General features: G+C 41.2%; 1 protein-coding gene across 18 annotated transcripts in view; it reads right to left on the reverse strand.

Annotated features, from left to right (window-relative positions):
* DICER1 (dicer 1, ribonuclease III) overlaps window positions 1-24998 on the reverse strand; it is a 98640-nt gene that overhangs the window by 56345 nt on the left and 17297 nt on the right. For 5 of the 18 annotated variants that reach the window (XR_006176507.2, XM_042858675.2, XM_005307506.4 and 2 more), the window contains exons 2-5: window positions 17830-17895; window positions 16535-16635; window positions 13318-13395; window positions 2515-2711 (exon numbers count right to left, since the gene is read on the reverse strand). Coding sequence is in view for 17 of the 18 variants with exons in the window: in XM_042858675.2 (XP_042714609.1) it covers window positions 2515-2658 (144 nt within the window). In the remaining variant the exon portion in view is untranslated. The remainder of the gene's footprint in view (window positions 1-2514; window positions 2712-13317; window positions 13396-16534; window positions 16636-17829; window positions 17896-24998) is intronic. The other 13 variants (XM_065593543.1, XM_005307507.4, XM_065593544.1 and 10 more) reach the window with 8 other exon arrangements.

A 24998-nucleotide genomic window follows, 5' to 3' on the forward strand; every position in this document is an offset into this window, starting at 1 on the left:
ACATGTAATGATGTCTCTGTGTCCTTGGTTTAATTCCTGCAGATGACTTTTGGATCAAAAAATATGAGCCTCACCAGTTGAGCAAAAAGACCAGATCCATTAGCTCAAAGGCAGCAGCAGTCTCTAATCTCTATGTGGTGTAGCCACTAGAGAAGGACAAGGAGCCATAGCATGTTAACATGGGTTACACATTTATACTTGTATGGCTTCTACATGTTGAAATACTTGTATGATTCACCCTAGCACAGCGCTAGATGAAAAATTTACATCAACTTAAAGCAATTTTTATTCTAATAGCTGGATGACCAACATTTTAGGTCATCAAAGCAGCTGTTTCAGACCACTCGTCACACATAAGGTTTTCAAATAATTAAAGAAATGAGCATGACAATACTCCTGAGCCATGCTTTCTGGCCAATCTGCAAACGAAACAGTGGCTGGTATAGAAAAATAATGTCTTGAATTTCCAGTTGGCTAGAGGTATGGTACCCCTATCATTACTGCAACTGTTAAGAAGTAGAGTGAGCACTGCAATAAGAACATAAGAATGGCCACACTGAGTCAGACCCAAGTCCATCTAACCCAGTATCCTGTCTTGCGACAGTGACCAATGGCAGGTGCCCCCAAGGGAATGAACAGAACAGGTAATCATCAAGTGATCCATCCCCAGTCGTCCATTCCCAGCTTCTGACAAAAAGAGGCTAGGGACACTATCCCTGCCCATTCTGGCTAACAGCCATTGATGGACCTATCCTCCGTGAATTTATCTAGTTCTTTTTTGAACCCCGTTATAATCTCGGCCTTCACAACATCCTCTGGCAAAGAGTTCCATGGGGTAACTATGCACTGTGTGAAGAAATACTTCCTGTTTGTTTTAAACCTGCTGCCTCTTAATTTCATTTGGTGAGCCCTAGTTCTTGTGTTATGAGAAGGGGAGTAAATAACACTTCCCTATTTACTTTCTCCACACCAGTCATGATTTTATAGACCTCTATCATATCCTCCCTTAGCTGTCTCTTTTCCAAGCTGAAAAGTCCCAGTCTTCTTAATCTCTCTTCATATAGAAGCCATTCCATACCCCTAATCATTTTTGTTGCCCTTTTCTGAACCTTTTCCAATTCCAATATATCTTTTTTGAGATGGGGAAACCACATCTCCATGTAGTATTCAAGCTGAGGGCGTACCATGGATTTATATAGCGGCAATATGATATTTTCAGCCTTATTATCTCTCTCTCTTTTAATCATTCCTAACATTCTGTTAGCTTTTTTTGACTGTCACTGTACATTGAGTGGATGTTTTCAGAGAACTATCCACAATGACTCCAAGATCTCTCTCTTGAGCGGTAACAGCTAATTTAGACCCCATCATTTTATATGTATAGTTGGGATTATGTTTTCCAATGTGCATTACTTTGCATTTATCAACATTGAATTTCATCTGCCATTTTGTTGCCCAGTCACCCAGTTTTGTGGGATCCCTTTATAGCTCTTCATAGTCTGCTAAACTATCTGGAGTAGTTTTGTATCATCTGCAAATTTTACCACCTCACTGTTTACCCCTTTTTCCAGATCATTTATAAATATGTTGAATAGGACTGGTCCCAGTACAGACCTTTGGATGACACCACTATTTACCTCTCTCCACTTATTCCTACCCTTTGTTTCCTATCTTTTAACCAGTTACCAGTCCATGAGAGGACCTTCCCTCTTATCCCAGGACAGCTTACTTGGCTTAAGAGCCTTTGGTGAGGGACCTTGTCAAAGGCTTTTTGAAAATCTAAGTACACTATAGTCACTGGATCATCCTTGTCCACATGCTTGTTAACCCCCCTCAAAGAATTCTAGCAGACTGGTGAGGCATAAAAACCATGTTGACTCTTCCCCAAAAATCATGTTCATCTATGTGTCTGACAATTCTGTTCTTTCCTATAGTTTCAATCAGTTTGCCCGGTATTGAAGTCAATTTTACTGGCCCATAATTGCCGGGATCACCTCTGGAGCCCTTTTTAAAAACTGGCGTCACATTAGCTATCCTCCAGTCATTTAGTACAGAAGCTGATTTAAATGATAGGTTACCAACTACAGTTAGTAGTTGTGCAATTTCACATTTGAGTTCCTTCAGAACTCTTGGGTGAATACCATCTGGTCCTGGTGACTTTTTACTGTTTAATTTATCAATTTGTTCCAAACCTCCTCTAGTGACACCTCAATCTGGGACAGTTCCTCAGATCTGTCACCTAAAAAAAATGGCTCGGATTTGGGAATTTCCCTCATATCCTCAGCCATGAAGACGATGCAAAGAATTCATTTAGTTTCTCTGCAATGGCCTTATTGTCCTTGAGTGCTCCTTTATCATCTCGACCGTCCAGTGGTCCCTCTGCAATGGAAAGCTCTTAACACAAATGCACATAAAACAAGAAAACCAGTCTTAAGAAGGTTATCTCGAATAAACAGATAAAATGAAAATTAAATCTTTTGCATAGACAATGAAAAATAATATTGTCATTAGTACCTGATATTTTCTTGGTGTGTAAATGTTATCATGAATTGCTTCTTGTTGCCATGGCAGTCCAAAAAAAGGACCCATTGGTGAGGAAGCAGGGGTCATAAGCTGCAGTCCTGCCATGCTGAGGTATTGCAAAGCAGGGCTTTTCATTCATTCATTCATCCAGTGTTTTTTTCATTGCATTTTTGTTCCAGCACAGCTTACTATGAAAAAAATAAGGCATTAAAATCATGCATTATTAAAAGCACAAAGCAAAAGACAGGCTTTCGGTATGAGTTTATCTGGGAACACCTTTACTGGAATTTTATTTCTTGGAAGTTCTAGCTTTTTGTTTACTCATATCTACAGAATAGTAACAATAAGTAAGAGGTAAACTAAGAGGTCTAAATAAACAGTCATTTTTCAATTTCATATTTATACTGAGGACAGCATATTATTAACCTATGTAACAGAAACTCAGAGAACCTGCATTTTTAAGGGGAAACCCAGAGTAACGTCAAGTTCACATTCTTGAATTTGTCTTAATTCTGTTAATACAGTCTCTATTTACAAGGTCCAGAAAGATGTTCAATTACAAGATATGAGAAATAACATACTTGTGCTAGTTCCACTTTAAGTGAAACAGAGTAAGATGATAAAATTCTGGAAAGTTGGTCCAATAATAGATATTACCTCACGCACCTTGTCTCTCTAAAATTCTGAAAAGTCTCTCTTTTGCTGGAAAAATTCTGATGAGGAAATAATAGGACACAGATTTCCCTTTGAATATTCCCCAGAAGAAAAAACAATGCAGAATATCAGTCAGATTAGGGAAACTAGAAACTCATTGGGTACAATGGTACAAAGTTTTTGACAGCAAGAAATATATTGATTTTGAAGCCAGACACATGTAGAGGTCAAATCAATATTTTAATTTTGTAATGGTGTAATAGATACTTAAAATTTAAGTGTGTATCAAGGACCTCAAAAATGTGTAGCAAAGAATTAAAAACCATAGCAATCCTGTTTCACCACCTTGTAGAAAACGGTATGTGATTCCATAGCTCAACAGGATCCTTCATTTTTGCACCTCACCGTGCTTTGTGGTATTGGCAGGAGTAGTCCCATTTCATAGACAGCACAGGCAAGCATGAAGCTTTGGCCTAATTATTCTGAGAGGTAGTCTGGTTTACCTGATGAGATTTGGCTCTGTCATAAAGGTTCTATTCTCAGCAGTGTCTCAGGGTCTTCACTTCAGGGGCATGACACCCAAGACCTTGCTCAATAAGTAGTGCTATGAATCACTCAATTAATACCAGTCAGCAAAAGAGGAAAGACTTGGACTCAAGGTATTCAGGCTCCCAGCCCAACGCACTTTTCCCTAGGCCAAAATGTATTTTGATGGAGAAGACACACACACACACACACACACACACAAGCCAAAGAACTGTATGACAATATTGCTGAAATTTGGCCGACTGGATTGAACATTTTAGTTTCCACTAAGTAGAAATTGTCAAGTTTGGAAGAGAACAGCTACAGAATTCCAAAAAAGAAAGTGCAGTTCAAACAAAGGGGAAGTTGATAATACTGTGAATTTTGTAGTTGGGGATGCTATGGGTTATGTTCATACAGGTATAAAATTTGGTGAGACATCAAAACTCATTTCAGAAAACTTGTATGAACGTTTATTTCTTTTTCCAGGAACATGTTCCAGTGACCAAAATACTTTCAAAAAATTTCAATTTTGGACATAAAGCCAGAAATGGAGCATGTTTCCCTTCTTTCATACCCCTCTATGATAAATGGAATTGCAGGAAGTTAGTCACTGTTAAGCCAGACATTAAACTCCCATGACATTATGCTTTATCAGATGCCATCTATCTGATGAGACGTCTATAATTTATGGCATAAAGGTCATATTCATAAGCAGTTTGGGCTGTGTTTGTAAGACTGTGGACATCACATTTATTCTAAAACCATAATTTTGTTTTTTTGCCTATCAGGAAAAGTTGCCATTTCTAGGGTTAAAGTACAGCAATCTCCCTCTGCCAGAGCAGTAGTCTTTTCTGGAGGCAAATGAAGAATTATGTATCCAATTTAAACTCAGGATAAATGTAAGAAGATAGAAGATAACTACCATAGTTGGATTTTTTTTGGTCATACTACTGAAGCAACCACCACTCTACAGTGAAACAAATAGTACCATGGGATCTCTAATGAGCACAAATGGCATGAGTAATGCCATACAATGACGTACACTGTCTCATCAGGTAAACGGCATCTGAAATAGCATAATGTCATGGGAATTTGGGTTAAGTTGAGGAAAAAAGGCCTCCTTCTGAACCACTACCATTATCTTCTACAGCAGCAGGGTTTTCCTTATATATCTCACATCCGAGTAAAGGGCAGGGACATGTTTGCTTAGCTTTAAGATTTGACCAGATCACAGTCTAAAATGGGTATGGATGTAAGCCATAAAAAACGATTACTAAACTTCCATAACTGCTGTTCTTCGAGATGTGTTGCTCACGTTCCATGTTAGGTGTGTGCACCATTGCTGGAGATTTTTCCCTCAGTGGTATCCATCAGGCTGGCTCTAGAGCCTTCTCAAGCCACGTGCTCATGTGCTACTTTAAAGGGTGCTGCCTGCCACACACCCTCTCAGTTCCTTCCTCCCAATCAACTGCAACAGAGGGGTAGGAGGTGGGTTGTGGAATGGACATGAGCAACATATCTCAAAGAACAGCAGCTATGGAAGGTTAGAAACCATTTTTTCTTCTTTGAGTGCTTGCTTCCAGTTTAGGGGACTCACAAGCAGTACCCTCAGTAAGTGGGCTTGGAGTTCATGGACATGCTGACTGCAACAGTGGTCTTCCAAACCTGGCATCATCTTGAGCCTGTCTAGTGATGGCATAGTGGGATGCAAAAGTATGCACTGATGACCAAGTTGCTGCCCTGGATTGGGACTTGTGCAAGGAACACCAATGAAGAGGCCTGATCTCCCATGGAGTAAATGATTAGGATAGGCTGTAGGTGTGACACTTGCCTGCTCATAACAAGCCCAAATACAGGCAGTTATCCAGTTATGTCAGCTATGTCCAGAGCTGCCTGGAGAGAGGTCCCGGGCTGATACCGGAAGCCCTTTCATCTTTTCTGCTATTGCTACGAAGAGTTGTTTAGATTTGAAAAAGGATTTAATCCACTCAATATAGAAGGCAAAGGGAAGTCTAACATCTAATGAGTGACGCTGCTGCTCCTCAGAGTTCTCGTGAGGCTTTGGGAAGAAGACTGGCAGGAAAATTGTCTGGTTGCTATGGAATTGTGAGACCACCTTTGGCAGGAAAGACGGGTGGAGGTGCAGTTGGACATTGTCCTTGAAGAACACTGTGTATGGTGCTTCTGACATAAGGCCCTGATTTCAGAGACCCTTCTGGATGAGGTGACCAGAAAGGCAACCTTCCAAGAGAGAAGTAGTAGAGGGCACAATGCTAGTGTGTCTAGAGGAGGGCCCATGAGCCCCAACAGAACCAGGTTTAAGTCCCATGGAGAGATCGGTTCGCGTACCTGGGAGTAGAATCTCTCCAATCCCTTGAGAAACCGAACCATTATCTTATTAGAAAACACTGATCTGCTGTTCACAGGCAGGTGGAAGGCCGAGATTGCTGCTAAGTGCACCTTGAGAGACACCAGGGCCAGATCTTGCTGCTTTAGATAGAGCAAGTAGTCCAAGATAGCCTGGAGGGAAGAACAAAACGGGAGAGAGATCTCCGTGAGATACCCACAGGAAGAAGCACGTCCATTTGGACAGATAGGTAGCCCAAGTGGAAGGCTTCCTACTACCTAATAAGACTTGTCGAACTTACTCCGAACAGGCCTGCTCCTCTGGATTCAGCCATGTAACATTCATGCAATTAGGTAAAGGGAGGAAGGCTGGGGAGGAGCAACCAGCTGTGGTCTTCTGAGATGAGGTCCGGATGGAGCGGAAGTGGAAGAGCGGATCCTATTCATAGATCCAGCAGTGTGTCGAACCAGATGTGACGTGGCCACACCAGGGCTGTAATAACAACCCTCATCTTGTCCCGCTTGATTTTCAGGAGGACCTTGTGAACCAGAAGAACTGGGGGAAAAGCGTACAGCAGGAGCCCTATCCATGGGAATAGGAAGGTGTCGGAGCCTAGACTGAGCCTGCGCAGCGAGCAAAACTGATGGCAGTTCCTGTTCTGCTTGGTCGTGAACAGGTCTACCTGTGGAGAACCCCACCTTTGGAAGAAGAACCTGGAGATCTCCAGATGAAGGGACCACTTATGATCAGAGAAAGAGGATCTGCTGAGGTGATCCGCCCTGAAGGAGGACATGGGTGAGAGGGAAGAGTGGATGAAAACTGAAGGGTAAAGCCAACGGTCACTGTACTTAGCACTGTACATCAGCAGTCTGATGTTACGCAGGACCACACCAGGCTGAAGTGCGACAAACAGTCCAAAAATAAACAGGAGGCAGGATCTGACAAGTGAGCTGGTATAGCGCGCTCAGGCACACCTTCTAAAGGCCTGCTTGGGCCCATCGGAGTATCTAGGAGACCCTGGCTGGGAAGTTGAGGTGGACAGGAGAGGTTGATGCCACTAGTAAACCCTCCCTGTCTTTTTATAAGGCTCCTGTCAGAGATGGCACCAAGAAATGAGGTGGCTGTCCCAAGGACTGGAGCCAAGAGCAACACCTCATGATGACAGCTGAGACCTTTGTCTTGACTATTGTGTCAGCTATGTCCAGAGCTGCCTGGAGAGAGGTCCTGGCCACATTCTTACACTCCTTCAAGAGAATTCTTGCCTTGAATCTTGAGGCAGAGAGCCTTCAAACTTGGCCAGGGAGTCCCACAGATTGCAATTGTATCTCCTTAACAAACCTTACTGGTTAGAGATATGCAGTTGAAGGCTACCCATTGAATAAACCTCTCTCCCAAACAGGTCCAGTTTTTTGGTGTCTTTGTTTGGGGGTAGCGCTCAAATGGCCCTGCCTGTTCCTCTCATTGACTGCCGACACAACTAGGGAACCTGGGAGTGGGAGGCGTGCGCAAGTACAGGTACTCAAACCCACTTGCTGGCACGTAGTACTTCTCCTCTGCCCTCTTTGAGGTGGAAGGCAGAGAAAGAGTTTGCCACAGGGCTTTGACCAGACCCATTACAGCCTCATTAATGGGGAAGGCCACTTTGGAGGAAGCTGCTGCAGCCAGAATGTCGATAAGGCTGTGGGATGTTTCCTTAAGCTCCTCAGTTTCCAGCCCCAGAAGATCCTGATATGCCTTGAAGATGTCCTGCGGAAGCGAGTTACTGGGCCCTGAGACATCCTCGTCTGGGGAGGATGAGGAGGCAGCTTGCACCGGAGATGGGGCTCCTTCCTCTTCTTCAGCATCAACAATGTCCATGGGAGCCAACTCCTGCATGTCTGTACCGGAGTCAAGGTCCAGTGCCGAGCGGGAAGGTACAGTATTCCGCCTCTATGAAACCACAGAATACGATCAATGGGAGGGAGGACTTGGTACCGGAGTAATTCCCCAATGGTTCCAGTATGGCCACTGCACAGGCCACTGAATCATGGGCCAGTGCCAGCGAGGGGACCCACACCGATGTCCGGTGGCACATAGGCTGAGTACTGGTGGGGATTCTTAGGCTGCACATACGTTTCCCCTTCGGACTCTGATGAAGAATCCTCCCCTGGTGACCAGAGCGGTACCTCTCTCTGCCTCCATATGGTGCCGAGGGTACAGGAACTGGCAGCAGAATGGAGATGGATGCGACGACAGGATTAGGGCCAGTTTGCCTCTAAAGGGTGCCACAGGGCCCGGTGGCAGGAAGGAGCTTGACACTCACTGCTCTTTCCTGCTCTCAGTCATCGGAGGAGACAGCTGTCCCATTGGAGCTGGGGTGACCGGGAGTGAAAGTAAATCTCTGGCCACTGCAAATGCCTCCGGGGTTGATGGGACAGAGAGACTGCTAGAGCCGCAGTAGCTTCTGGGTGTCAGCAAAGGGTCCTGCACCAGACTCAATGCTCTGAATGGAGTCAACTGTGCCACCATGGGACAGGGGTCGAAGGAGTAGCCTGGTGCAGGTTGCACTGTGCTGCCATTCCCATGCTTTGCTTTTTTCTGCACCGGTGAGCACCCTGTTTTTTGTGTTTCTTCCTCAGCACTGGAGACGGTGAACGGTGCCAGGAAGAGTGCGGTGTCGGAGAAGGGCTTCATACTGAAGCCAAAGTGCTCGGTGCAGAATCGGAGCAACTTGGCTCTGAAGCTGGTCTGAGATTAGGGTAGCCTTCAGTTTTATTATTCTGTCCTTTTTGGTGCGGGGTCTAAAGTCCTGACAAATCTGGCACTTATGCAGGGTTTGAAACCCGGGGATCGGGGCATGCCCGGCCCCTGGGGCAAAGGAAGTCCCTCGATGATAGGGACTATATCGCTACACTAATTATTTACACTAACACCAACTACAAAAATCTATGAACACTGAAAACTAGATTTAATTAACAAACTAGGGATTAGAACCCCAAAACCACTGGGAAGAAGCCCTGCCGAAGAAAGAGGGGTCGTTCCAGCAACCGTCATGAGCGATAAGATGGAACAGAGGGTGCGTGGCCAGCAGCTCCCAACCGACACCACTGAGGGAAAAATCTCTGGCAACAGTGCATGCGGAATGCATATACCTAACATGGAATGGACATGAGCAAGCTCTGGAAGAAGAATAATGAAAGATTTGTACCCTTCAAAGTTTCTATTTCAAAAGCAAGAAAAACAATAAGTCCTTTAATAAACTGAAATAGTACAGAAGTATCTAGAAACCAAGAAAAAAAATGTATCGGTTTATCTGAAAAAAATGTAAGGTTATGATTGGAAACAGTCAACAACTAAGTACTTGTGTTCAGAATCTACTGAGAGGAATTAACTGGACCCTGAAACTATCCAAGAAGGGAAGCAGACAACAGCTGGACAAAATAAAATAGTTGGCCTGCCAGGTCAGTGTGGGCAATGAACATACCTGCTAATCTTTATCTTCTACATTACTTTGTAAATTAGTGGAAGTGAAAAAGAAAACCCAAAGAAGCTGTTGAAGCCAAACTTGGGGAGGGAAAAAATACTTCAGAATTATTGTATAAGCTATCTGCTGGCTCACAAAAACAGAGCAGAGGCAGCACAACATGCAAGCTTATTTGCTGTGTCAAAACAAAACTGACAGGTTCAATTTTAGGCCTACTAGCCTTGGTAGGATAGCAGCCATACCACTTTGGGCTGTGACTGTTTGGTGACTGTTTAAATGGGAGACCTCCAAGAAAAACCCAGATGCAGCAAAGAGTGGTTGTGATTCAGTAGGGGGTATTTCCATTCACAGCAATATTGAAATTATACCCTTTCTGAGTCTCATGGGGAGAAAATGTGCTGATGGAGCTGAAATCTTTCAGATCAAATTTAAAACCAAGGTCCTGACTAGCCCGTTCATTAAACAGATTCCATAATAGATTTGAAAGAGCAAAAGATGTTAACTCCAGAATCCTGCTCACATTACTACTTCAGTAATACACTCTGCCTAGTAAATATTTTCTTTGTAATTTCAGTTTGAGTAACTAGCCTCATCATTAAAAATTACTATATTCTACTCTTGAGGTAGCTGCACTTCAGCAGCAGGTGAGTACATTTTTATTTTCTGTATAGATTTTACACAAAAAGTGTTTGTGTGCACATGTGTATAAATAAAACATATTACAAACACAAAAACTATGTTAAAAGAACATATTAAAGTTGCAAAGTAAATCACTTGATTTAGAAAATGTCAAGTTAGGAAGACTGGGAGCTATGCTTTGAACATATAAAGTGTTACAAAATGCTAAGTACTCTGAAAAAAATCATGTCCCAGTCATCTCAAATTAGGCACCCAAAGTTAGTGGAAACTTTTGACCTTAATCTCTGTGCCTCTGCTCCCCATCTGTAAAATGGGGATAATACCATCCCCTCACCTCAAAGAAGTGTTGTGAAGATAAATTCGTTAATGTTTGTGAAGCTCCTGGATACTATAGTGTTGAGTGCCATAGAAAAACCCAAAGAAAATTAATAATTCCGTGTTCAGAGCAGAATTTGAATACACCTCTATCCCAATATAATGCGGTCCTCGGAAGCCAAAAAATCTCACCACCTTATAGGTGAGACTGCGTTATATCGGGGCCAGTACGCCGTGCCAGACTGGACCAGCTTCCCTGGCGGTGATTTAAAGGGTCCGGTGCTCCAGCCGCTGCGGGGAGCCCCGGTCCCTTTAAATCACTGCTGGAGCTCTGACAGCAGGGCTCGGGTGGGGATTTAAAGAGCCCGGGACTCCCCGCTGCTTTACTGTGTTATATCAGGTCATGTTCTATCGGGGTAGAGGTATAATATACAGTAAATAAGACCTGGGGTCACAAACAATGAGAAAACAAAATATAGAGTAGGTGCTCAGTAAGTAAGCACTGTCTCTCTTGTGAACTAAATGAGGACAGGAGTCCTGTGGAAAAACTAGTATGTGATCATGTAACCAAAAAGGGGCTGAATTAAGGTTGCATATGCATTTCCTAACTTTTCAGTACTTGACTTTGCAACTTAATGTTTTTAACATAGTTCTTGTATGTGTAATATATCATATACATGAATCTGTGAAACATTTTAGGATTTTTCTGTTTCATCAACAGAAGATAATTGTTTTCATATCCAATAGTTAAGTAATCTGTTCTTTCAGCAGTTACTAATCTTAATCTATGAATTTCTATCTGACATAATCCTAGTGATGTTAAAGTTCTGTACCTAGCTTTCACTCTACCAACAAACTTCTAGTTTCCCCTCTAAATAACACACTCAGATGTTCAGGAAATGTGTTTCCAGGAATGGATCCACAGGATAGGCAGCAAATTTAAAAGCAAGTCACTCATCAACTATACAAAAATTGCATCAGAATTTCTCTGCTTAACTGCTCTCATTTGCTACAATACTCAAACACTTATTTTTAGAAAAATAAGTTATATATATCAGCCAAATACATCATTTTAAATAAAACCCAGAAAGATCAAAAATGATATCATTTCCATCTGTTGGGTATCAAGAAAGAAAATGTAATGGAACTTGAGCATCAACAGATGAAAGTAAACATTAAACCATGAAATGGAAAATATTAACGGAAGCATTCCATGCCAGTTCCTGCAAAATGTGGAGAGATTCTATACCTATTTTTGTACATTTGATGACTTATTTGCTTTTAAATTTGCTGCCATCCTGGTGAATAACGTCTTTGAGGCAGAAGTTGTCCTTTCTTTGCCAAACTTGGGGCACACACAATATAGCTTTCACAATACTAATATTTAACAAAAGGTAGCATATACATTTTTAGCTAATTTTAAAACCAGCATTAAACATTTATTCGTTTCCATTTGCTTTATCAAAGATATATTTGGTGACCATAAGAACTGAAAATTAAAACAGTATTGGGATTATTTATCCTAAGATTTCACTTTGTTTTTCACTTGAGAAGTAGACGTCTTACATGAAAGACACTCTAACCTTGGAGAAAAACCTCAATAATAACCAGATGGAGTGAGAAAAGTTTCACTTTCATTGAAATAGGATTCTCTTCCTTTCTACAGTAATTGATTTCTTGAATATTTCCAAAATTAAGAGTTAAGAATTCTGGATTGCACTTCAGAGTCTTGTGTAAAGTCAGTTTCTTTCATCTTTTTAGAAATCGATTTTATACAGTCGATTGTGTAGGTCCCAACTAAGCGCATTAAGTCGGCGGAGTGCATCCTCACTACCGTGGCTAGCATCAACTCACTGAAAGGTGCACTGTGGGAAGCTATCCCACAGTTCTCGCAGTCTCCATTGCCGATTGGAATTCTGGGTTAAGCTCCCAATGCCTGATGGGGCGAAAACATTGTCGCAGGTGGTTTGGGGAACATGTCATCAGTCTCCCTCTCCCCTCCCCTCCCTCCATGAAAGCAACTGCAGACAATCATTTCGTGCCTTTTTTCCTGGTTTACCCGTGCAGACGCCATAGCACCACAAGCATGGAGCTCACCATGCTGACCAAACAGGAAATGAAATTCAAAAGTTCCCGAGGCTTTTCCTGTGTACCTGGCTAGTGCATCAGAGTTGAAAGTGCTGTCCAGAGCGGTCACATTGGAGCACTCTGGGATAGCTCCAGGAGGTCAGTAACGTCGATTTGCGTCTGCACTACCCCAAATTCGACTCAGCAAGGTCAATTTTAGCGCTACTCCCCTCGCCGCGGAGAAGTACAGAAGTTGATTTTAAGAGCCCTTTCGGTTGACGGAACGGGGTTGCTTGTGTAGATTTTTCATTATAAAATCGACCTAACGCGGCTAAATGTGACCTAACCCTGTAGTGTAGACCAGGGCTTAGTTTTTGTTTTGTCTTCCAATAGTCTCTTAGAAAAGTTTGGGATCTCAGGTTTGTTTTCTTTAAACTCAAGAAAAGTGCAAAGAGATTGTATTGTAGCTGAAATACTCAAAAGCCCTCTAGGAACAAATTTCCCTGAGGTATCTTTCACTGGAAATATGGTGCAATTATTTAACTTCATTTTTAATTCCCTTCTTGAACCAAAAAACCCTAGACTTTTTTAGGCAATGTATAACAAGATGTGAACCAACAAGATATCATCTTTATATACACGCTATACAACATGTAAGCAGAATACTGCTTTCTCAACAAGCATACTGAGAGAATAAAAGGCTGTTTTTTTGTTGCTCAGCAAAGCCTCTTTAATAATTTTAATAAGATCAGGATTATGTTGAGGCTCATGTTAGACTGACCTGCCTCTGAAGAGCTTCTTCTATAACCCATGTAGTATTGTCAATAGCTGGAGTTCCTGACGGATTCTTCCTGACCTGCTGAAATGGTGGACAATTTAGAACTTAGTCTCAGCAAATTAAGGACCTTTGAAGTCCCTCATCCTAGGTCAGAGGTGGGCAAACTTTTTGGCCTGAGGGCCACATCGGGGAATAGAAATTGTACGGCAGGCCACGAATGCTCACAAAATTGGGGTTAGGGCTCTGATTGTGGGGCTGGGGATGAGGAGTTTGGGGTGTAGGAGGGTGCTTTGGGCTAGGACTGAGGGGTTTGGAGGGGAATCAGGGCTGGGGCAGGGGTGCAGGAAGGGGTGCAGGTTCTGGATGGGGTGTGGGCCCTGGGGTGGGGCTAGGGATGAGGTTTGGGGTTCATGAGGGTGCTCTGTGCTGGGATCGAGGGGTTTGAAGAGTAGGAGGGGGATTAGGGCTGATGCAGAGGGTTGGGGCATGGGGAGAGGCTCAGGGGTGCAGACTCCGAGCGGCGCTTACCTCAAGCGACTCCCGGAAGCAGTGGCATGTCCCTTCTCTGGCTCCTAGGTGTGGAGCGGCCCCCGACCCTCAAAGTGGGGTCATGGCGCGGCTTCCGGGAGCAACCTGATGCAGCCCTGACCCAGCTCCCCACCGGGAGCTCGCAGGCTGGCTTGAAACAGCTCGCAGGCCATAGTTTGCCCACCCTTATCCTAGGTTAAAACTGCGGTATCTCTAATGAGAAAGGGGACTAAAGAACTGACACTAAGGTCAGGTCTAAACTAGAAAATGTTTACTGGTATAGCTATACCAGCAAATCCTCCAATGTAGATGCAGTTTATACCAGCAAAAAAGTGATTTTGCCGGCATAGTTTAAACCAGTTCTCAGAGTGAAATAAGCTATACCAGCAAAAGGGCTTTTATGCTGGCACAGCTGCATATAATGTGTATACTTTTGCCAGTGCACAAATTGGCACACTCCTAACTGACACTGATATGCCAGCAAACATTTCGAATGCAGACCGGCCTTAGAAATAACAAAACAGTGTCCGTAAGTTTTAGAAAGGAAAGTTCCCACTTTAGCAGAACAAAGATACATAGAGCCAGATTCTGGTCCACATTATAGCCCTTTTGTACCACCCTGCAAAGGGGTGAAGGAGAGGGGCTCTAAAGCTGCCCTAAACAGACAGCTAAGGATTGCCCTGGAAGGTGCAGAGCTGGCACTACACAGATTCCCCTTCTATGGCCTCCTTGACACAGAGGATATACTGGGGGTGCTCAGACGGTAGGAGGCTGTGATAAATGAAGGGGGGGGGAGGAATAGCTCCCTTTTATGGACACCCAGTTAGCCAACAGCTATAAAATCCCTCTTAGTAGCTGTTCTCTAATGGCCCTACCTGTAAAGGGTTAAAAAGTCTCACTGGTATTCATAGGTAAAAGGAAGTAAGTGGGTTCCTGGCCAAAAGAGCCAATGGGAAAGCTAGAACTTGTTAAAATTAAGAAAAAACTCCCCTTTTTGTCTGTCTGTGGTTGTTCTCCTGGGGAGGGGCAGACAGGGCAGCAACTATGCTGTAAGAAGCTTAGGCCAGGTATGAAAATATTATCAGTATCATACCTAGAAACTACTCATTTAAAACCCCAGATATGTAAGTAGATCAGGAAATGGCTAGGAAGACACAATTAGGTTTATCCCTTTTATTTCTTTATGGCTTGTGGATTCCTCTGTGCTAACCCCAAGTGCTTTTGTTTTGCTTGCAACCGTTAAGCTGGACCTCAAGAAAGCTATTCTTGGTGCTTAATTCTTGTAGTTGCTCTTTTAAAATCTAGCAATAGCCTGAGTTCCCAGATGCATTTTCTTTTCTTTTTTTAAAATAAAATTTCCCTTTAAGAACAGAATTGGATTTGTGTGTCTTAAGAGGTTTGTGCAGATGTTGTTTAATTAGCTGGTGGCAACAGCTGATTTCCTTTTTTCTCTCTCTCTCTCAGCTCTTCCCTGGAGGGGGGGGGGGGGTAAAAGGGCTTGAGGGTACCCAACAGGAAGAAATTCCCAAGTGCACCTTCCTGAGCTCTCAAAGGGGTTCTGCACTTGGATGGTGGCAGCATCTACTAATCCAACGTCAGAGAAAAGCTGTAACCTTGGGAGTTTAATACAAGCCTCAAGTGGCCAGTATTAATTTTTAGAATCCTTGCAGGCCCCCACCTTCTGCACTCGAAGTGCCTGAGTGAGGAATTAGCCTTGACAGAGCCAGAGTAGCCAAAGCACCCAGCTCCAGAAGACCCAGCCTCGTGTGATTGCTCACTGGGGCCATTTCAAGCTTATGTCAGAGCAGCCCCGGCTCCCAACAGTCACAAGAATCAGGACAGCACACCTTCACCCCATCAGCTAACTGAGCAGAGTTCCAGGTTAGCTAAAAATGTAGCACAGATAGAAGCACACTACTGCAAATTAAAAAAATAAATAAATAAATTCTGCATCACTCTTCATTGTGAAACCTCCTAGAGAACTAAAAAAAAACCCCACCTTTCCCCCCCCACTATGAAAAATAATTTTGACAGTGTTTTCTTCTCCTGAAGTTATATATGGAGCTAAAATTGAGTCAAGTGCAAATCCTTACTTTTTTTTGCCTTATCATTAAAACAAAGTACTTTTTAATCAAGTCTGACATATTTTGTGCTATTTACTTCCTGTATTTCTTTCAGTTTAGATAAGCACACTGGCAAGATTCCACCTCTCCATCCTTTTTTAAAAAGTATATATTCATTCTGAGTCTAATTCACTTGCATCATAATGCTTGAGTTCACAATACTGCAAATGTTTAAATCTAAAAAATCATTGAAATTTAAAAATAAGTTAAACATTTCTAATTTTATGAAACGTAATATGATTTTTAAAGGTCTGTAGTTTATGACTAATCTAATAGTAAGCATTTATAATTGTTTTTGGTTAGCTACCTGCCTCTTACATAGTCCGCACTTATGGAGAAAATAATGCTACTACTTCGTAAAAATTGTGTGTGTGTATATAAAATTAAACTACAGATTATTCAATAATTTTATATTTATATTAGCCTAGATTGTGAACCTAAAAAGCCTTTACAGTATTGTTCTAAAGGTTTAGCCATTTAAAGAAATTCAATAAAACATGTTAATGCCTAATTTGATACACATATACTTGTTTGTAATCTGTTTCTCTCATATTATAAAGCAGACTTACCGTTTTAATTTCTGAGATCTCTGTGTTTGTGTTCTTTGAACTGCATTTTGACATCATGATATCAGTTTGTACATTAATTGCATCATTTGCAAGCTTCTGCTCTAAAATGAAAAAAATTAACATCATCGGTGTGGAATTAAAAAAGGATAGCTCAAAAATTCTGTAAATAGTGCAAAATACAAGGAATTTGTAAAAGAACGGACAATAATATTTTGGTCATAAGTAGTAATGTAAAGGTCCCTTATGTAATTTCTCAAAACCATCCAGAGAGATATATCTATATCAGTACACAGGAAAGGTAAGCTCTTATGTTAAAGGTCTATCCTGAAAGTGACAACATATTCTCCAGTATTTTAGTTTAACAGTGAGAATCAGATGTAAAAATTTCAGAATTTGTATTTTTTAAAGTGAGTAAAAAATATTTCAAGAAATGAAAGTTCAAAAAAGGAAAAGACTCAGCAAGAAGTGAAAAGACAAATTACAAGATTTATTTTACCTGGACATTTTAAAACTACTACAAAAAATCATATTTTAAATTCAGCAACTGCTGAAAACCAATAGGCTTTTAGTAGTCAACAAGAATGACAATTAGAAGAGAAATGCAGTAGTTCTGTATCTCGTTTAATTATGCTACATTTTTCACACACACCAATACAGAATTCCTTTCATTTCACTTCTAAGTGATAAACAAACGAAAAAGGCAAAAACAGTTCAAATTATGTTTTGTGCAAATTTTAATTTGAGCCTCAAAAAACGCCCTCAATGCATGAAAAAGCACTGAGTGTATTTTACTGCCTCCTGAACATGTCAATACATTCATATTTGAATTAATTTTAAAATATCTTATTGATTAATATCTAGTAAGATGGTGCATTGTCCAAAATCGAAGTTCAAATTAAAAAGTATCCATATATTTAAATGTCATTTGTATAAATGCAACTATCAGGATTTAACAAATAATTTAGTTTAATACAAACATTGTAATTGCTGCTCCACAGATTTGCATCTGAACCACAAAAGTATGGATAGTCTCTAAGCAGCAATTGTACTTCGTGTATTCACTATATACATCCCCATAGAGAAAAGGGAGCAACAGAAGTTACTCAATTTATTCCCAGAATGACTGAACCATTCACCAAAAGAAAAAAGCTCTAAAATCCATTTTTGTAAACAAACTGTTACTGAAAAGATAAAATACAAAATGAACCTTGATAAGAATTTCTATCCTAATCAGTTTTAATAAAGTAAACAAAAAAGGACATTCCTAAAGATTACTTCAGTGTGTTCATTTTTACCTCCAATGCTGCTACTGAGCTTTTCCAGAGTTTCCAAGCCTGTAATTTTGTTTCACCCTAGGTAACCTATAAGGTAATATAAAAAGAGAACACTTTAACATGAACTCCCATAAAAATCAATCATGCCATGTGGTAGTCTGTTTTCTTGCATTTTAATATTTAGCTCTGTGGCAACAGCACATGGTCCTTCAAAATCTAATCATCATATGTCCTTTCTTGGCTGGGGATACAGACAGTGAGTGTCTGAAATATCGGTTCTAAGTGCTCAGGAGATATTTGCATATTTTTTGTTTTATTTGCTAAAGTAATTGCTAAAGTCCAATTAGATTTACAGCTTTAAAAAACAAAACAAACAAACAAAAAAGCCACACTTCACTGTGTGTTTCAGTTATTACCAAAATGGAGTTTTAAAGAAACTTAATATTGACCATACTTTAAAAGGCTTACAGCATGCATTAGTTTTATGGTGAAATAAATGCAAACACAATTATTACTTCATTTTACAAAAGGGTTTTCCATTACATTCAGGAAAATATGTAAAATCAAATGATATATTTTGCACTCTTGTGCAAAAGAGAGAACTGCTTGAACTTTATATCCCAAGCTACCATATTAAACATCTGTCTCATGTAAAGACCCTTTTCTCCAGGATAAAATTTCTTTTTTCCTTTCTTTTCTCCAGAAAAGTACAGACAACCACTTGGTACATTTAGTGATCAGTGCTGAAGTTTAATGAGTTCCTGTTATGTCTAATTTGTTAGTTACCATCAAATTGCTCATTCACACAGTCTAAAGCGTGCATGATTTCTATTGAAATAGCATATGGTCTAACAGTAAAATCATTTCAGATGCTGTTAGAAAACAATGATTCCTTTAATAATATACTATCTAGTAAAATTGCTAAATCGGGTAAAAACCTTGTTAAAGATAGAAATGGTTCTCTCTACAAGGGGAGCAGAATGTTTTCTCTGATGCAGAGAGGTAGTCAAAATATATTATTATAATATTAAACTTTTAATTTCCAGTGATGTACTAATCTGAACAGAAAAAAATGACAGAATCCTTCGGCATAATATCTAACTTCATATACTACATAATATTAGTTTTTGATTATTAATGTAGGAAGCAAACACATTAAGGTGACAAAATGGAAATGGATTAAGTATCACTGATTCATGAAAAATTCACTGACAACTTCTGTTTTAACACTACATAGCTGTAAAACAGGGGATTGAAATTTTAATTGATGGGCATCAATTAATCACAGACACTGACCGCCCTTCAGCACGATAGGCCTTTTAAGGCCAAAACTAACATGTATCCCAGATAGGCCACATACCAGAAACTCAGTCAAGTTCTAGTACAAAACAGCAAGCTTACAACACATTAGCATCTAAATGATGTTGGTTGAAACCTTGGACAAAGACCTGTTGCAGCAGACAGCCAACCCTTCCTGTCTGAAGGCCAAAGGAATCAACAACTTGCCAGTGAGCACTGCTGAAAGATGGCAATAGCGAATGGTTACCAAAACAAACTACAAAACCCACTCCCTTCCTTCACTGAAGTGTGTTGCAGATACCAGTCAAATTTTACAGTCAAAGGTCTCTTTTACTATACACTGAACAAGCAATCTACAGTAAGTGGGAAGTGTGTTAAATGAACACAAAGAAGAAAAGGGGAAACCATGACACTGCTAAATGACAAAACTAGAAAGAGAAGATATTTAATGTACAATGGCGTTACTGTGGAGAAAGAAATTGTATAGCCAAAGTAAGTTTTTCATTTTTGTAGGATAATAGGACTCACACATTCATTTGTGATTAATAAAGGTAAAATGAATGACAAACGTTCATTAAGAACAATATAACATGGGGACTTCCTATGATTGGTTCATAAGTTTTACAAGGTTAGTTTAGCAGTATGTAACTAAAATTTTCTTTGAGTTGTTTATGTAATATAAAAAAATTCATTTATAATTAAAGCTAAAAGCTGAGATTTCCAAGAGTAACTATTGATTTGGGAGGCCTAACTATACTAATTTTAAAGGGTCCTGATTTTCAGAAAGTGTTGAGGACCCTCCCTTTAAAAATCAGGCATCTTTAAGGTGGCTCAAGTTGAGCACTCAAAAAATATAATTTCCAAACTCAATAGTCACTTCTGAAAACCTTGGCAAGAATCTTCCAGGCATTTTGTCTAATTGCTACTTAAAGTTCAGCCAAATGTCAGTAAACTTAGCCAAAACACACCAGGCCAGTAGGAAGGGCAGACACTGATTCACAAGCATTGTGGTACCTAAAAAGTAATTAAAAGAGCTGTGCTGTAAAAAGAATAAAAACTTAATTTATTTTATCTATAGTTAGTAATTCAAAGATTGCCAGAAAAAAAGCCAAAATAGAATTTCAGAATTAAAAAACCTCCAGAAGTGTGGCAATGACAGTGTTTTCCAACACAAAATTATCAAAGCTGCTGTTTGATTTAAAAATCTTCTATAGTTTGAAATAAAGAAATTTCCCCCCTCAAATTGCTACACTAATTTTCTAATAAAACCATAGGGAATCATGGAAATATTAAAAATAATTCACAAAATTCACTCATTAGGCCCCTATTCTGCTGCTGGATCTGCACAATTCATCTCATGTCAATCGATCTCCATGCAGGAGTAAGGGTTGCCAGCATGGGTCCAATTGCAGGAACAGTATTTATGTCAACAGTTGCCAAGTCATTTCTAAAATTGCTAAAGACTTTATGCAAAAGCTCCGGGATTAAAAAAAAAAAAAATCTTCATTCTTCCCATTCAGTACCAAACAAAGCATTCAGAAGGAATAAAATGGTTTGACAACTCAGGGTGATTGGCAGCCCATAGTAACATTAAGTAGCAAATAAACCTTTTCCTAAGGTAAGCAGTGTTTAAATGTAAATTATTCTTTAGAAAACAAAATGCAACAAAACAAAGCCATGACACTATTACAGTAACCAAAAAAAATTAGTTCTTTGACTAGATGAAATTATTAGCATTATAAATAGACACGTTTTGTACACAAAAAGATACATACAGTAAAATAAAATACCATCCTAATTATAAGAGATGGGCCTGCTTTAGGCCGATTCCCCCGAAAATGGCCCCGCACCTAAGAAGGCCCCGCGCCCTAAAGAAGCGCGCCTAACTTAGGCGCCTTTTAAATTTTTACTCACCCGGTGGCGGTCTGGGTCTTCGGCGGCGGGTCCTTCACTCGCTCCGGGTCTTGGGCGGCATTTCGGCAGCGGGTCCTTCAGTGCCGCGGAAGACCCGGAGCGAGTGAAGGACCCGCCGCCGAAGTGCCGCCGAAGACCCGAACCGCCGCCGGGTATTCGAATCAGGCCCCGCACTTCCTAAATCCAGCCCCGTATAAGAGTAGGGCTAAAATTCTGTCAGCAATTACCCTTACTGTCTGATTTCTTACTAACCATGGGCCCAATCCTTCTGCCATTGAAGTCAGTAGCAAAACTCACATCAGGCTCCAAGTAGCCTCCTAAGCAAATAGTTTAAGGGCAAACATTAAGAAAGTCTTTCCTCATCACTACTGTGAACCGAACTACTGATCACTTGGGAACATTTCTCCCACTATGATTATACAGAACAGTGGTGTATATTTTCAGAAGTGACTAGGGATTTCATTTTTGGAGTGCTCCCACCTGAGACAACTTTAAATAGTCTGATTTTCAGAAATGTTGACTTTCTACTCTGAAAAGTCAGGTCTCTTTGAGGGGTCTATAGTGGGGCACTTAATTCTCACTATCATGACGACTTTGGTAAACTGTTCCAGCAGTTAATTGCTCTCATTGTAAAAATGTATGCCTTATTTTCAGTCTGAATTTGTCTAGCTTCAACTTCTAGCCATTGGATTGTGTGATGCCTTTCTCTGCTAGATTGAAGAACCCATTATTAACTGTATGTTGTCTATACACTGTAATCAAGTCACCCCTTAAACTTCTCTTTGTTAAACCAAACAGATTGCGCACCTTGAGTCTGTCACTAATAGGCAGATTTTCTAATCCTCATCATTCTCGTTGCTCTTCTATGAGCCCTCTCCAATTTATCAACATCCTTCTTGAATTGAGAACACCAGAACTAGACATAGTATTCCAGCAGCAGTTGCATCAGTGCCAAACAGAGAGGTAAAATAACTTCTCTACTCCTACCTGAGTTTTGAATAGGGCTAGAAAACCCATTAGAGGCAGATAGTCATAGAAATGTAGGGCTGGAAGGGACCTCGGGAAACCATCAAGTCCAGCCCCCTGTGCTGTGTCAGGACAAAGTAAACTTAGACATCATTGACAGGTGTTTGCCCAATGTGTTCTTAAAAACCTTCCATTGATGGGGATTCCACAACCTTTCATAAAAGCCTGTTGCAGAGCTCTGAAAGTGAAGACAGTACAAAATTTTCTAACTAGCCCTAACTCTCTCTATAGTCTAACAAACTGCTTTGAGGCTAAGTACACATAGAGCTGGGAGAGACCTTCAGTTAAAAGGGAACCGCACAGTACTAACCAACACACAACCACGGGCACAGGAAATTACTTCCTTCCCCTTAATTGACTGTATTATAGACAGTTATTGAGTTGTAAATCGACTATAGGGAGCATGTATACATAGCTTTGAAGTACACTGCAGGGAGCATTTCTGAGAATTACAAGACTTAAGGGTTTAGCAGAAGGAGTATGTGCAGGGGGGGGGGGGGGGGAGGGTACTGGTACCAAGACTCTCAGGACAAGTGGAAGTAGTTATGGTGGGTATTTGTGTGAAGTGCCATTGAAGGTGTTTTTCCTCCTCCTATCTGAATATGGTTGTAGTCTTTCCAGTATGATGCAGGTTCTGGAACAGCAGCAGATAGGCAGGGTGTTATCTCTAAGACTGCTCTGCAGCTCTCTCGGTGTGATCCCAAACTGATTGCCAGCAAAGTAGAGGTTCCACTGGAAGTAAAATGGTCATCCGGAAAGAGGAGGTGGGGGGGAGGTGGAGACTAATGTTCAGGTGCCAAAACCACCTTGCTGGACCGTCTCAATCAGCCCCAGTTCATTTTGAAGCTATTCAAAAGGCACCCAAAGACCTTTGGCTGCAAGAGAAAGTATGGGGAAAACATCTGGTGTTCAGGGAGTGAATCCATTCCAGCGGTTACACTCTATTACAAAACAGAAAATTCCTTTAGCTGGCCATGAGATGGAAAAGAAGAGCAGGAGTGAGACCTGGAAAGGGAGGTTACAATTAGAGCTCCTCAAGGATTAGTCCTGGAACCAATCTACTTAACATTTTCATTAATGACCTTGGTACAAAAAGTGGGAGTGCACTAATAAAATTTACAGATGACACAAACTTGGGAGGTACTGCCAATATGGAGGACAACAGGAATCATACAAGAAGATACGGTCAACCATGAAAACTAGAGTAACAGAAATGGGATGAAATTTAATAATGCAAGGTTTAATTTAATAGCACTTCGGGACCAGCAAAAAGAATTTTTACTATAAACTGGGGATATATTAGTTGAAAGCGACAAAGAAGGGGAATGACTATGAGCCACCAATGTGATGCGGCTGTGAAAAAGGCTAATGCAATCATACGATGCATCAGGTGAGGAATTTCCAGTGTAGATAGGAAAATGTTACCACCATTATACAAGGCATTGGTGAAACCTCATCTGGAATACTGTCTGCAGTTCTGGTCTCCCATGTTTAAGAAAGATTAATTCAAACAGGAATAAATACAGAGAAGAGCTAGTAAGATGATCAGAGGAATGGAGAACCTGCCTTACAATTGAGACTTGGGGAACTTGGCTTGTTTAGCCTAATAAAACGAAGGCTGAGGGGAGATAGGATTATTGTATATACATACATCAGAGGAATAAAAACCAGGGAGGGAGAGGAGTTATTTATGTTGAGGGCCAATTCTGGCACAAGAACAAATGGATATAAACTGGCCATCAGTAAGTTTAGGCTTGAAAGTAGACAAAGGTTTCTAACCATCAGAGGAGTGCAGTTCTGGAACAGCTTTCCAAAGGGAGCAGTGGGGACAAAATAACCTAGCTTCTTTCATGACAGAGCTTGAGAAGTTTATAGAGGGGATGGTATGGTGAGATTGCCTACAATGGCATGTGGCCATCTGTGACTGCTATCAGCAAGTATCTCCAATGGCCAGAGATGGGACACTAGATGGGAAGGACTCTGAGTGACTACAGAGAACTCTTTCCCAGGTGTCTGGCTGGTGGGTCTCGCCCACATGCTAAGGGTGTACCTGATTGCCATATTTTGGGTTGAGAAGGAATTTTCCCCCAGATCAAAGTGGCAGAAACCCTGGGTTGTTTTGGGATTTTTGTTTTGTTTTTTGCCTTCCTCTGCAGCATGGGGAATGGGTCACTTGCTGGTTTGAACTACAGTAAATGGTGGATTGTCCGTAACTTGATGTCTTTAAGATTTGAGGACTTCAGTAACTCTGCCCGAGGTTATGGGCCTACTACCGAAGTGGGGGGTGAGGTTCTGTGGCCTGCAATGTGCGGGAAATCAGACTAGATCAGGGGTTCTCAAACTTCTTTGCACTGCAACCCCCTTCTGACAACAAAAGTTACTACATGACCCCAGGAGGGGGGAACCGAAGCCTGAGCCTGCCAAAACCCCACTGCTCTGGGTGGGGATGAAGGTGCCAAAGCCCAAGCCCCACCGCCCTAGGTGCAAGGGGTGGGGGGGGAGAGGGGTCAAAGCATAAGGGCTTCATAGACTATGGAATATAGAATAGAATATCAGGGTTGGAAGGGACCTCAGGAGGTCATCTAGTCCAACCCCCTGCTCAACGCAGGACCAATCCCCAACTAAATCATGCCAGCCAGGGCTTTGTCAAGCCTGACCTTAAAAACCTCTAAGGAAGGAGATTCCACCACCTCCCTAGGTAACCCATTCCAGTGCTTCACCACCCTCCCACTGAAAAAGTTTTTCCTAATATCCAACCTAAACATCCCCCAATGCAACTTGAAACTGTTACTCCTTGTTCTGTCATCTGCTACCACTGAAAACAGTCTAGATCCATCTTCTTTGGAACCCCCTTTCAGGTAGCTGAAAGCAGCTATCAAATCCCCCCTCATTCTTCTCTTCTACAGATTAAATAATCCCAGTTCCCGCAGCCTCTCCTCATAAATCATGTG

This window comes from Chrysemys picta, chromosome 4 (genome assembly GCF_011386835.1).
Source record: "Chrysemys picta bellii isolate R12L10 chromosome 4, ASM1138683v2, whole genome shotgun sequence".
NCBI lineage: Eukaryota > Metazoa > Chordata > Testudines > Emydidae > Chrysemys > Chrysemys picta.